Genomic DNA, 12,201 nt, shown 5'->3' with positions numbered 1-12,201 from the left:
TTTTTTTATGTTTGCACTACTTTCTCTATACTTCGAATGCGAGAAAGTGAAAAGGAATTAGAATTTAAAGATTGGGAAAACTCAAAGATATCATGATGAAAAGAATCCTAGTGGGAGAGACACCATTCAGTACTTTTCCACATTTAATGGAAATTTTGTTTAGTTTCTCTGTTTAATTAGATATTAAAATAAAGGATAAAAACCATTTACTGTGTGTATTAAATTCATTTAATTGGGGTAATGGCTTAATTGAGTCAAAATGGACTAATCCTAATACGTTATTATATTATATATATAATAATCCTAATAATAAATTTAATCCCAATTTTTAGCAATTACTAAATCTTACTTTTGTAAATTGTACGCTTATTTAACTTGAGGATAAAAGTAGTCCAACCCTCTTCTAGACGGTTTTTCAATACGAAATCCCTAATTCTAAAAATTGGAAGAGGATTGTGTTGCTTTTTTTGTCCAACATTTTCTATTATTCCAAAAAATTAAGGAATTATTTATTTATTTATCTCAAAGTGCACGAAAACACACAAAATTAACTTATTGGTTTCATACTTTACATTAAGTCCAATCACCAAATGTAAAGGAGTTAATTTTGTATATTTGATGCCAAGATCAAATAATAAAATATGAGTGCATGGAGCTGATTGTTTCTTCCAAATCTTTCCTTTGCCAAAAAAAAGTATATTATTTATTCCATCCATTTTTATGCACAGACATAAGTTCGATCAACACGCCATCATGGCTTTTTTATGGTAAAAAGTACACGTGTAATTAATTCCAATTCAATTTCATATTCAAATAAAGAACAATCAGAATTCATATTAAAACATGACCAAATAAATTTTTAGGCCATTTTCCCCCTACACTTTTATTTCACTTGCATAATTTTATAAATATGTAGAGGTAACGATCCATTTTTTATATTCATGCTTAAATAAAAAATGCATGTGATATATTATCAAAATCAAATATTTAATTTTTTTAAAATTTCCTTAATTTAGAAAAGAAAATCAAATCGAATAACTTGGGAGTATAAAATGTCTTAATGTTATTATATAATATACAATAATAATATTGTAACAAAAACAAATCTATTATTTTAATAAATAATAGCTATTATTGTGAATTATTTTCATTCATATTGGTTTTAGAATAGCATAAGAAACAAAATTCATTTTCATAAAAAATTAATGAGAGTTGAATGAAAATATATTTTCTAACTCAATTCTATTATTTTCGTAACGAAAACAATCGTAAATATTGAAGGTTATTTAGAAAGGTGAAGGAAGAAGCTTTTCCTTCATGTTTAGATGAAATATTTATTGACAAATAATTGGGTCATGAATAACGACATGAAAGCAAACATAGAATTAAACTTTAAAAATTGCACAGAAGATTTTTTTTTTCTCTCAATTAAATAAAATAATTTAATAAATAGTGTAAATGAAATAAAACGAAATTCTTTATAATTCTTTATTAAGTAATGGTTTCTTCTTGAAGATATTCCTTATTTTTAAGACACTGCACTGAATTACAAATTAAAAATAATAACGTAGGAAATTGGTAAATGTTCAGAAGAATATAAATTTCTTCTTAACATTATAAACATTTATTTATATAATTTAATTTTTGATTTCAACTAGAATAGATTTTGCATAAAATTTATAAATGTCTTAATAATTTCAGCTTTTAATAGCAACTCCATATGAAAATTTAACTGTTTAGTCGTCAACATTTCTTTTTTTAGAACTAAAACATTTTAAAAAACATCGATCGTCACATTTAGGTAAAGTGTGAAGGATTTTTTTTAACTATATCTAACAAAGAACTAACCAGGAGCGTGAAAAGCAACAACAAGATTCATAATTTATTTATTCAAAGTTTTTTTAGCTAAAATCATTAAATCATTTTATCAAGATTTTTGGAATTTCGCTTCTCCTAATTTATCAATTTGTAAAAATGAAAAATTTCTCATATATTATGATATATTATTATTCAGATGTGATCCTAATTCATCTTAAAAATTTTTATAAGATAAATAAATCCTCAGACTAATCCCATGAAACTTGATGAGATTTATAAGTTCAAAACATTTTAATTCGTTGAAGTACATAATAATAAATTATGCAAGTTAAAAATATAAAAATGCTCTATGTATTGGATTTCTAGTAATTATATATTAAAAAATATATTTGTCTAAACTTAAAATACTTAATTCTTCTACTCTCATAGAACCCTGTTTTAATAAAATTCTTAAATGTCATCCCCGTGGCTTCTGTCTTACTGGATGATCTCTAATGAATAACGCCAAGCGTTAAACAAAATAAAGGAAAAACACTCACTCGGATTCATTCTTATTGTTCTTGGACATCACTATCCCCCCTTTCATTACACCCATGGCACCAATCGACATCTTGGACAGTGGCTTGCTAAATCCTCTTCTAAACTCTCATCAGACGATCACCAATCCAATTCGAACAGAAAATCCACGCACCGAAGGAAGTTCAGCCCCTGCGACTCGAATTCATCGTTTGAGTTTCTCACCTTGCGAGAGAAATCTTTTGGTGATAGTTCGTCTGCCAGCAGACGATCTTATGGAGCGCCCCTTGGTCTCGCCGGGGCGGCCGGTAGGGGCGTTCGCGTCGGTCATTTGCATAATGGGGCGGGGGTGGGAGGAGAGGTGATGATTAAGATTATAACTCGATTTTCTTGTTCTGATCTTCATATTACGTTAGTGGGGAGAGGCGGATTTTGATTTGATTGGGATTTTTTTTATTTCATTTTATGTTTGCCTATTTGACAGTTGGGGATGATGAGTAACTGGTAGGGATAGCTTCATAATGTGATAAAAATGGGACTGTCTGCTTTGGAAGAAACTTTAGAAGTATTTTTTTCAGTGGTTTGTTTCCTGTACAACTTGGTTACAAAAGCTTTGGTTCTGTTTTCCTCACAAACTAAAAATGAATGTAATGAAAACTATTACAAAAATGCAGTTTACTTAAAGAGTTTGGGATTTCGTTCCTTCAATTTTTAATTTATAATTCATTTTAATAAATATAATAAAATTCTGAAATAAACTGGTCCTCAAAGTCATCATTAAACATCGTTGCTGCTTAGGAAATGGAATTTAACTAAATTGCACAACTAATTGATAATTAAGCTCTAAAATAATTAAAATAGCTCATTATCGGTGGGAAAAATAAATGCATAAATGTAAAAATCTTAAAGAACTGGGAAAAAAATTTAAAATCAATTTAAAATATTTCATTTTAAAAACAGTAAACCAGTCAAATGTAATAAAATGTATAGCAATTAATAAAAATCTTTAAGGAAATAAAATGAAACGAAGCATTGTGCTTTATCATATCCTACTTGCTAATAATACAGATATTTGTTCTGAATAAATATTTCTTGGTTTGCGCCATCATTCATCAAATTCGGAATTATATCGTACAAAATTCTAATTATTTGGAGCATTATTATTAATAAAATGAATGTAAATAGAGACATTTTTTAAATTTCATTGTAAAATTATGGACTATATTGCAAAATTATTAAAAACTATCTAAAGCTAACTCTCTTTCTTAATTTATTAATAATTCTAAAAATATAATACAAAATGTAATCGAAAATTAGATTGTTATATCCCGTATAGAACTATACGGGAAAATCCAGAGAATAGTATTCTCGATTTGCATTTATCATTATCAAATCATAAATATCATGAGAGTAATTTAGGGGAAAACTTAAATCTTGGAAACAATATGAATAATTTTTTGTTCATTTCTTCAATTTTACGTTAGATTAGAAAATTTGAAACACCGTATTTAGGAATTTCAAAAGTAACCGCATAGTAACTGAATTTTTAAGATGAAAACAATGTTTTTCACTTGTTAAAGAAAAAAGGGGGCAACAGGACCAGGGGCAAAGCGATAAATATCGGAAAATTCGTGCAATATTTCCCTAGAACCAGAGGCAGTAGTCTTCTTCAAACTTTCTCTCATACTCTTTAATAAAGACCTCATACAATACCTCATGTTCTCTGCTGAAAACCTGTGGGCCTTAGGCAAGGTGGATAATGCTTACACGGTATAGAGATTAATGTTTGGCGTGAATTTAGCCTTTTTACTGAATCTTTCATGTGATCCTTGGCGATTTTCTTTGGCGATGAATCCCTGGCATGCAGTTAATAGCACCAGAAAAAGAAATTTGTTTTTTTTTCGACTCGTTTTGCCCAATCTAGTCAAACCAAATTATGGCACAGAACTACCATTTTAATCGCATATAAAATTTTAAGTCATTACGTTTTTGAATCATAGTATTTACATGTTTATGAAAGCGCAGACAGGCAGACAGTCAATCCTTTGTTGGATTTGGCTTACAAGTTCATAGATATCTACACTATAGATATTAATTTTCTATAGCAATTTTTTTTCATTTGGTTCTTTTCAGTTTTTAGTTAATTTATATTCATACAGCCGGGCAGACATACTTCCTCTTAACAGATTGTGTTCAAAATTTGTCAAGATCGACAAATTAGGTGGAAAAGTCACGTACCAAATTTCATCAATCTAGTTCAAAGCAGTTTTAAGATGTTTTTGTCGTAGACATATATAATATCAAAAATGTGTGTCTCGAGTTGATATTTTGACGATTACAATATTTTCTCTATACTTCGGACACGAGCAAGCAACTACTAAAGGATTGAAAACTAAACATACTGCTTTATCATTATAATTGTATTTTCCTGTAGGATAAAAATGTAAATATTTAGTTTTAAATGTTTTTTTCTTACGCTTAGATATCGCTCCTCCATATATAATCTCCTTTCTTATTTTTGGCTTTTCTTCAAGTGAAAGATATTTCCTATCTTGCAATGCTATATTATTCAGAATCGTCTCCTTATTGGCCTCTTCTTGCTACTGCAGTTTTGTCGTATTGGTGATGATCTACCCTACTAAAGAAAAAAAAAATGAATTAACATAAATTTATAAAGGAGTTAAGGCAAATAGATTTTTTTAAAAGCAATGATAAATATTTGAAGTTATAATTACATCTAGCAAGTTTGGTTTGAAAACTGCTTAACCAATAGCGGATATTTTAAATTCATCATATATTTCCTTGTATGCTTTTAAATATCCCCTTACATTTCCTGATTTCTATTACTTCAAATTAATTTTTGAAAAATAATCTAGAAATTAGGTGAATACATTTTTTAAGCAATTGAGACGTAGCTTAATTTTAGTGAAGTAAAATTATATACGCAAACATAATTTTGCAGGTGCTTGGCCGGAAAAAAAAAACTTTTGATACAAACTTCAATTTATTTTACAGGTTGTCATAACTTGTAAAAGGGAAAGGCGATGATAAAAAGACGTCTGTTTACATCCCGACACAAGAGCAAAGTGACAAGAATTTTTCCCTTCAGTGATTTTATTAACACTAGGTTTACAGAAGCAATGTTCGAATTTTTATTTTATCTCTTGCACTGACTTTTATCCGCTGGAGGAGGTAAATATATATTGATGTCTATTTTCTTCAAACGTGTTAAAATATTGTAATTCTGTATGCAGTATACCTATCTTTACTAATGTGAGTGAATTTGACGCGATCATGTGTTAGAACACAATAACAAACATACCGAGGAAACAATATCATATTATAATGAGACAAAGTTTGGAATCAACATAGTATACGAAATGACGCTCAAATATACCATTAAGACAACATCTTTTTGATGGCCACTCTAGCTGTTTTTCAACATTTGAGATATAGTAGCAATAACGCAGGGATCTTATACAAGTATGTACTACATCAAAACTATCCTAAAGGATTTTTTTTTATTTCAGTTGTCCAATAAACTTGCAGAAAGAAGAAAAAAAAATACAAAAGCGTAGATTAAAATCTCCCATCACCTAGTACTTCGCAAGTTACCAAACTGGCTTTTGTACAAGAAATATAAGCAATAACACTTGTAAAATACATGAAAAGATTGTTTTCAAAAAGTGTACTAACACAATTGAGTCTTTGTGTAAAAGATGAGCGAAATGAATGTCAAATATTGAAATAATGTATACTAAAATTTTTTGAATAATAAAAACTTTCTATAAATAGATCTCATATTTTTACTTTTTACTTATAGAGTAAAATTATATATGCTTTTTAAGTGGTTACGATTTTCTTTAAATATATGTAGTCGTTCACATGCCCAATTGATGCTTGTCATAGACATAGGTATATAAGAAATGTCCGTAAACCTAGTGTCAAAAGAAACTGATAGGGATTTCTTTGATGTATGTTTACTTAGGAAAAGGAATCTTAAATATCTTTGAAAGGTACATGCGGGTAATAAGGATATTTATCCTTTTCCTCGGAGAGTGAGAAAATGAAAATGGATGTCACCAGTTTTCTAGAAAGCATGTTTGAAATAATGAAATAAAAAAGGGAATTGTATCAGAAAATAAGAACTGAAATTAACATGGACTATTTTAAGATAAAAATTAGAAAATTATTTAAGATTTAAAGTAGATTTTAAAATATAATTACAAGTATATATCACACACATACACACCAGTCTTTTACAATCTTTTGCGAATCTAGCAGAGTAGAAAATCGCATATTTATTGATTTATTTTGAATTGCTCATTAGAAGCTCTTTACGGAAACTATGCTCTATCAGCGAGTTGAAGGCTGACCTTGGACAGACAGACAGACGAGTTTGTTTATTGAGAAGGAAATTGTAATAAAACGGTAGTAATCTTGACACATTCTTTCTCATCTTAATATATATATCTTCAATAGCCTATTACGAAAGAGTGAAAAGCACTCAGATTTGGTAAGTTTTGAATCATACCTGCCGTCCCCTAACTTAACAAAATATACTCCACTGATGTCAAGCAATTCTTTCGCGTCAACTCGCCAGAGATAGGACGTATTGAGATTTTAATTAAGTTGATATTAGCATAATGTTTTTGCAATCGATATAACGAAACGCATATTTAATTTTAGAAGATAAAAATTATCCAAAAAAAAAATAAATAGTAATTCATCTCCGCATGTTAATGTATAAGACAATAAAGATAAAAAAACAAAACAAAAAAAAAAACTCTTAATATTGAATATTTCACTTAGCTATTAATTTCTTTTTTTTTTTTTTATGAAATGGAGTGGAGAGTAATTTGGGGTGCTATTACGATAAATGTATTTAATTTCACAGAAAATATTTTAAAAAACCATGTTTGTCAAGGGAAACAAGCATTTGCATACATTTAGAAAAATGAAAATGCTCGAACATTCATTCAAGAAAGCATGCATTTTATAGATTGTTCAACTAATGCTAATCATCTTAAAAATACAATAGAACAAAGTATTGTCATGAGATGCAATTAAGATAGCATAAGAAAAAGAAACGTTGAGAACGAATTGATAAATATTTTTAAATATTATTTATTTAACAAAATTGCTGGAGAATTTGCTCTTTAAGTAATCAGTAATAAAGTAAATAATATGTTAAAGCACACTTTCAAAATAATATTTTTTTTTTTGAAAAATAATTGCTTTTTAATTGTAAAAGTGCAGATAAACACCAGAAAAAAATACATGTAACATAGAAAGAAAATTGTGTTGGAAATATACAAAAATGTAATAAGAAATAGAGACTTAAGGGCCATAAAGATACATGGCAATTTAATTTAGTTTATTTCATCAACCCCTTTTGAAATAAACTGAAGAATATATTTTGAAGGAATTCGTCATTTATAATAAAAGGAATTTCAACTGATACAGCTCATCTAACTTTTACACGATAACAGCTGAAAGACACTTGACCCCCAACATCTGATTTACTCGTACCAGGACTTTAATATAATTTAACTAAACCGACAAAATCTCTTTAACGTCCCGTTTTGATAGCAACACAAGGGTATTTTGGAACGGTGCTCGTAATTTTGAACATGGTCAGATGACGAGGACGATACCCGAGCTGGCACCCCTTCTTCAAACTTCCATACTGTATCAGCTGGAGGACGTTTGGACCCAACGGATTTAGCATGCATCGCTAAATCCGTATGGCAACCGCTTACACAACGGTTCTTCGGTGGAATCGGGTCTCGAACCAGAAGCCCTCCGATCCGTAGCAGATACCCTATTACCAGGCCATCGTGGCCTCCAGAGATTTTATAGGAGGAATCGGGTTTGAAATTAGAATGCACTTGGACCGAAAATAAAACCTTACCCATGTGCAACCGCAGCTTCGTTTTACTAGGAGGAGTTTCACCTTAAGAACGGGGTTTCAATCAGGATCAAATGTATATTACTAATATATGGAAGAATCTTATTCCGGCCTTATCTTATTCTTCACTAAACTTGAAACTGAAATGTGTCTTTGAAGAAGCCAATTAATGTATTTAAGATAAAATATTATAGGAAGAATCTATGTATATAAAACAGTAATGTACGTAACACAGAAATCACTTTTATTACTCATTGTCGAATAGCATCACACAAATATTAAGAAAACGTCGTTCGAATTTCTTACTGCTTTATTGAACGTTTTTAAAGCTGTAAATTCAATGCTAATCTATTTAATGAAGCTGCATATTATTATTAGAAATATACTCAGGATAAAGTTCACAAAAATTCTATTCACTCAGAAGAAAGAGAATGTAAAAGAAATTAAGAAATATGCTACAAAAAGAAAGTTTAATTGAAAGCGAGAATGGACTTAATCGTCGCTAAATGAGTAATCGTTATGGCTTGCTTCCGGAAATTTATGTTCATGTCTTTCAAAACAATTTACGAAATAGACTTTGTGATGTCTTAAGACTAAAAAAATACCCCTTTTAATGATATCAATTTCATTTTCATGACTTTTATCCTAAATTTTAATGATATTTTTAATTCAATTTTGTACACTATATGCAACAGTGCTTTCAAGTGCAATATGTTTTTGTCGATGATTCATTCTGCGGCAGTATTTTCACTTTTGTTTTTATTTTGTAATGCATACACTTTTTAATTTGCAGTAAGCTGATTCATGCTTTTCAGTCTCATCCAATAACAAGGTAAGATGTTTTTAATGCCCTCCATAAATCCTTTAACAATTTAAAAAAATGAATAATCTGAGCGTACAAACCGATCGCCAAAGGCGGATAGTTAAAAATAAAAGACATGTTTGGATTACATACACATAGTTATAAAAGCAGCACTAACTCTTGAATTGATGGATAACTTCCAGAGCAGTTTGACAGGAGGAATTTCTTGACAGGCACCTATGTACCACTTCTGACAAGCAAACACATCATTTGCTACTTAGATACACAAAGATATCCATTCTTTAGAGATTCCTTAATTTTTATTTAATAATGAAACGGTCAGATTCCAGAGCTTCATGGCATATCCTATATCAATGAATAATAGAGTGACACGAAACATATAATCTTATCTTCATCATTGATATCTTGTCCTTCAAGCATGTCAGCATGTTATTTTCAGTCAGGTCTTTTCATAGTAAATGCTGCTTGCTGACTGTTCACTGTTATTTTTCGTAGATTTAAAATAGTATTAAAATGTCCATAAACGTAAAAATCAAATAATAATTTATTTTAAAATGAATACAATAAAACTGTTATAAAAATTCCTTTTGACAATAATTATTTAGAAAATGTGTGCTCTTAAACTGCATGTTTTCAAACAATAATATTACTTTCATGTTTCATAAAATCCGTTCCACATTTTTAATGTTTCTTGAAAATGAGTATTGTTAGGAAATTGTATGTGTTCTTTTCGAAATTCTTATTTTCTCTCTTCGAAGCATACTTTTAGCAATGTTTTTCGACAATGCTTCTAGCTAGTAACCTCACTTGACATTTATATTACTTAACTGGAATCATATAACTTTGCCTATATGATAACCGCCGTTGATATATAGACCTATTGAAAGCCCACAGAGTATATGCGCTTTTTTCTACTATGATTTGCATGACTTTGTCTATACGATAACATTGATAACATGTAAATGTATCGAACGTACTAGAGTATATATGCTTGTCTCTACTATGATTTTCATGTCTTTGTCTATATAATAACGCTGCTGACATGTAGATCTACCAAACGTTCGCAGAGTATATGTGCTTGCTTCTATTATGATTTAAATGACTTTATCTATACGATAACGCTGCTAACATGTAGATTTACTGAACGTCTACAGAGCAGATGTGTTTGTATTTACTATGTGCAATGCAATGGTTGTGGTTTGTTTTGTTTCTGTAAATATGTTCTAAGATTATGTTCGTCCAAATAAACGTTAATTTTAAAATATTCTTTAGTTTTCCATGATGCAAGCAGACCATTCTATCGTTCATTGAAATTTTCCACCAGGAAGGAAATTTCAGCCTAATTTAAATTGCTTCCTGTTCCTAACAACAAGTGTCATGGGCTCAATTCCGATTCCAGGCAATTAGGAACTGTCCTCCAATAAGAATTATTTACGAGAGAATATGAACAAAAATAAAGGAGGCAAACTCAACCATTCATCATATTTGTTCAATGAATGAAAGAACATCAGCTTAAATACGAACTTTTGTTTTACAACGCAAATGATATCTGCGAAACATTACACATATTCTACACTTGTTTCTTATGGAATGTGTCAACAGAAAAGTTGTACTTATAAGTTTCTAGTTAATATTTAAATTAATAAAACACCATAGGGAAGCACAATTATCTTAAATAATTTTTTTTAAATAGAGCATTGCATATCGGAGGAGGTGGGTCGACAGCGGAGTAAACTGCAGAGACTTGGACCCTTATCAGGGCTGATGAGGCCCTCTCTCCCCATTAAAGGAATAAATAAATAAATAAATAAAATCTTTGAAGGTAAATTTTCTTCTAGAAAAAATGCTTCCGATTTTCTTCCTATTAACAACTTTTTTTTTATTTCACCAGAAATATTGCGAGATTTGTTGCGCACATATCGATAGAGAAGTTTTTGATACTGTTAGGCATAAAAGCCTTGGCACCCCAATTGCCGATATTTTTGATAGCTAGTTTTGTAGACAGTAATGCACTACAGTAATGATATTAAAATCGATATGGAGACTATGCTTTGTATTTTTTGGGGGAGGGGGAGGGCAACAAGATATATTCATACCAAAATGTTATTGCAACTGCATTGGCAAGTGCAATATTAATGTCTTGAGTGCCAGTCTTGTGGAGAGCCATCGGAACAAAACTTTAGTGCATATATATAATTTTTTGAAACGAAATATTGAAGAGGCCAAAACATATTGCTAGAGAACAATATTATACTCCGGGTGCCTATTACACTCGCTACGTCCCTGCATATCTTGCAAAAGTGCATTTCTTAAGTTGTTGATACGTTTTACGAAACGAATAAATTCATAAAAATAGCATGCATACAATTAGCATTAATAAGTACATGCGAATATTGTTTAGTAAATTTCGAAACGTTGAAAATTATAAGCGCACTAACCTGGTTCAGAACAGAATTCAAAGTTCTTTGATCTTTGGAGAGCATAATAACAGCATGCGAAATCGATTTGCATCATATATTAAAAAGGCTTGAGAAAAAAAAAAATGCAAAATTCAGTTACATTTAGGTAATTTAAGATCTACAATCCTTACGAACGGGTTTGTAATGTCTTCCAATATAAAATAAATACCTTTTTACTTACGAAACACAAAGCATTATAATCGTCCAAATATTCGAATTCGAAATTTCATAGTTTGCAGCTCCCTCCATTCGGAAATCACCTTTTCGGCATTATTCTGTCTGTCTGTGACAAAGATAACTCAAACCTCTTTTGAGGCAGATGGACGAAATTTTGTTTTTGCATTAAATTTGTAGATTTCTATCACTTTTTGTACAAAATTTATACTTGGGAAGAAAGTTGTTACGCTGTTCGATTATAAGTTAACACGATAACTACAAAATAAAGAGAGCTAGATGGATAAAATTCGGTACACAGATATAACAATTTTTTTAGACATTTGAACCATTTCCAACTGGGAGTTGACTGTACATAGGTATGTACTTTCAGAAATATGTAGACACAATAACTGAAAAACGTATTGACTTAGATATAAAAAATTTGGAATGCGATTTTGTGATTACAAGTGTAGTAGTGTATCAAACTTGCTTAAAACGTTGGCGAAAAAGGTGTCTAA

At 30.0% G+C, this 12,201-nt stretch overlaps 1 protein-coding gene across 1 annotated transcript in view; it reads right to left on the bottom strand.

Annotated features, from left to right (window-relative positions):
• LOC129972472 (vesicular glutamate transporter 1-like) overlaps positions 1–2,566 on the bottom strand; it is a 165,350-nt gene extending 162,784 nt beyond the window's left edge. Inside the window, exon 1 of the mRNA XM_056086617.1 lies at positions 2,358–2,566. Within this exon, the coding sequence (XP_055942592.1) occupies positions 2,358–2,428 (71 nt within the window). The 5' untranslated portion in view covers positions 2,429–2,566. The remainder of the gene's footprint in view (positions 1–2,357) is intronic.
• Between the last annotated feature and the right edge of the window lie 9,635 nt (positions 2,567–12,201).

This window comes from Argiope bruennichi, chromosome 6 (assembly GCF_947563725.1).
Source record: "Argiope bruennichi chromosome 6, qqArgBrue1.1, whole genome shotgun sequence".
NCBI classification, from domain to species: domain Eukaryota; kingdom Metazoa; phylum Arthropoda; class Arachnida; order Araneae; family Araneidae; genus Argiope; species Argiope bruennichi.
The sequence above is the reverse complement of the archived record's forward strand: the minus strand, read 5'-3'. Positions and strand labels throughout refer to the sequence as shown.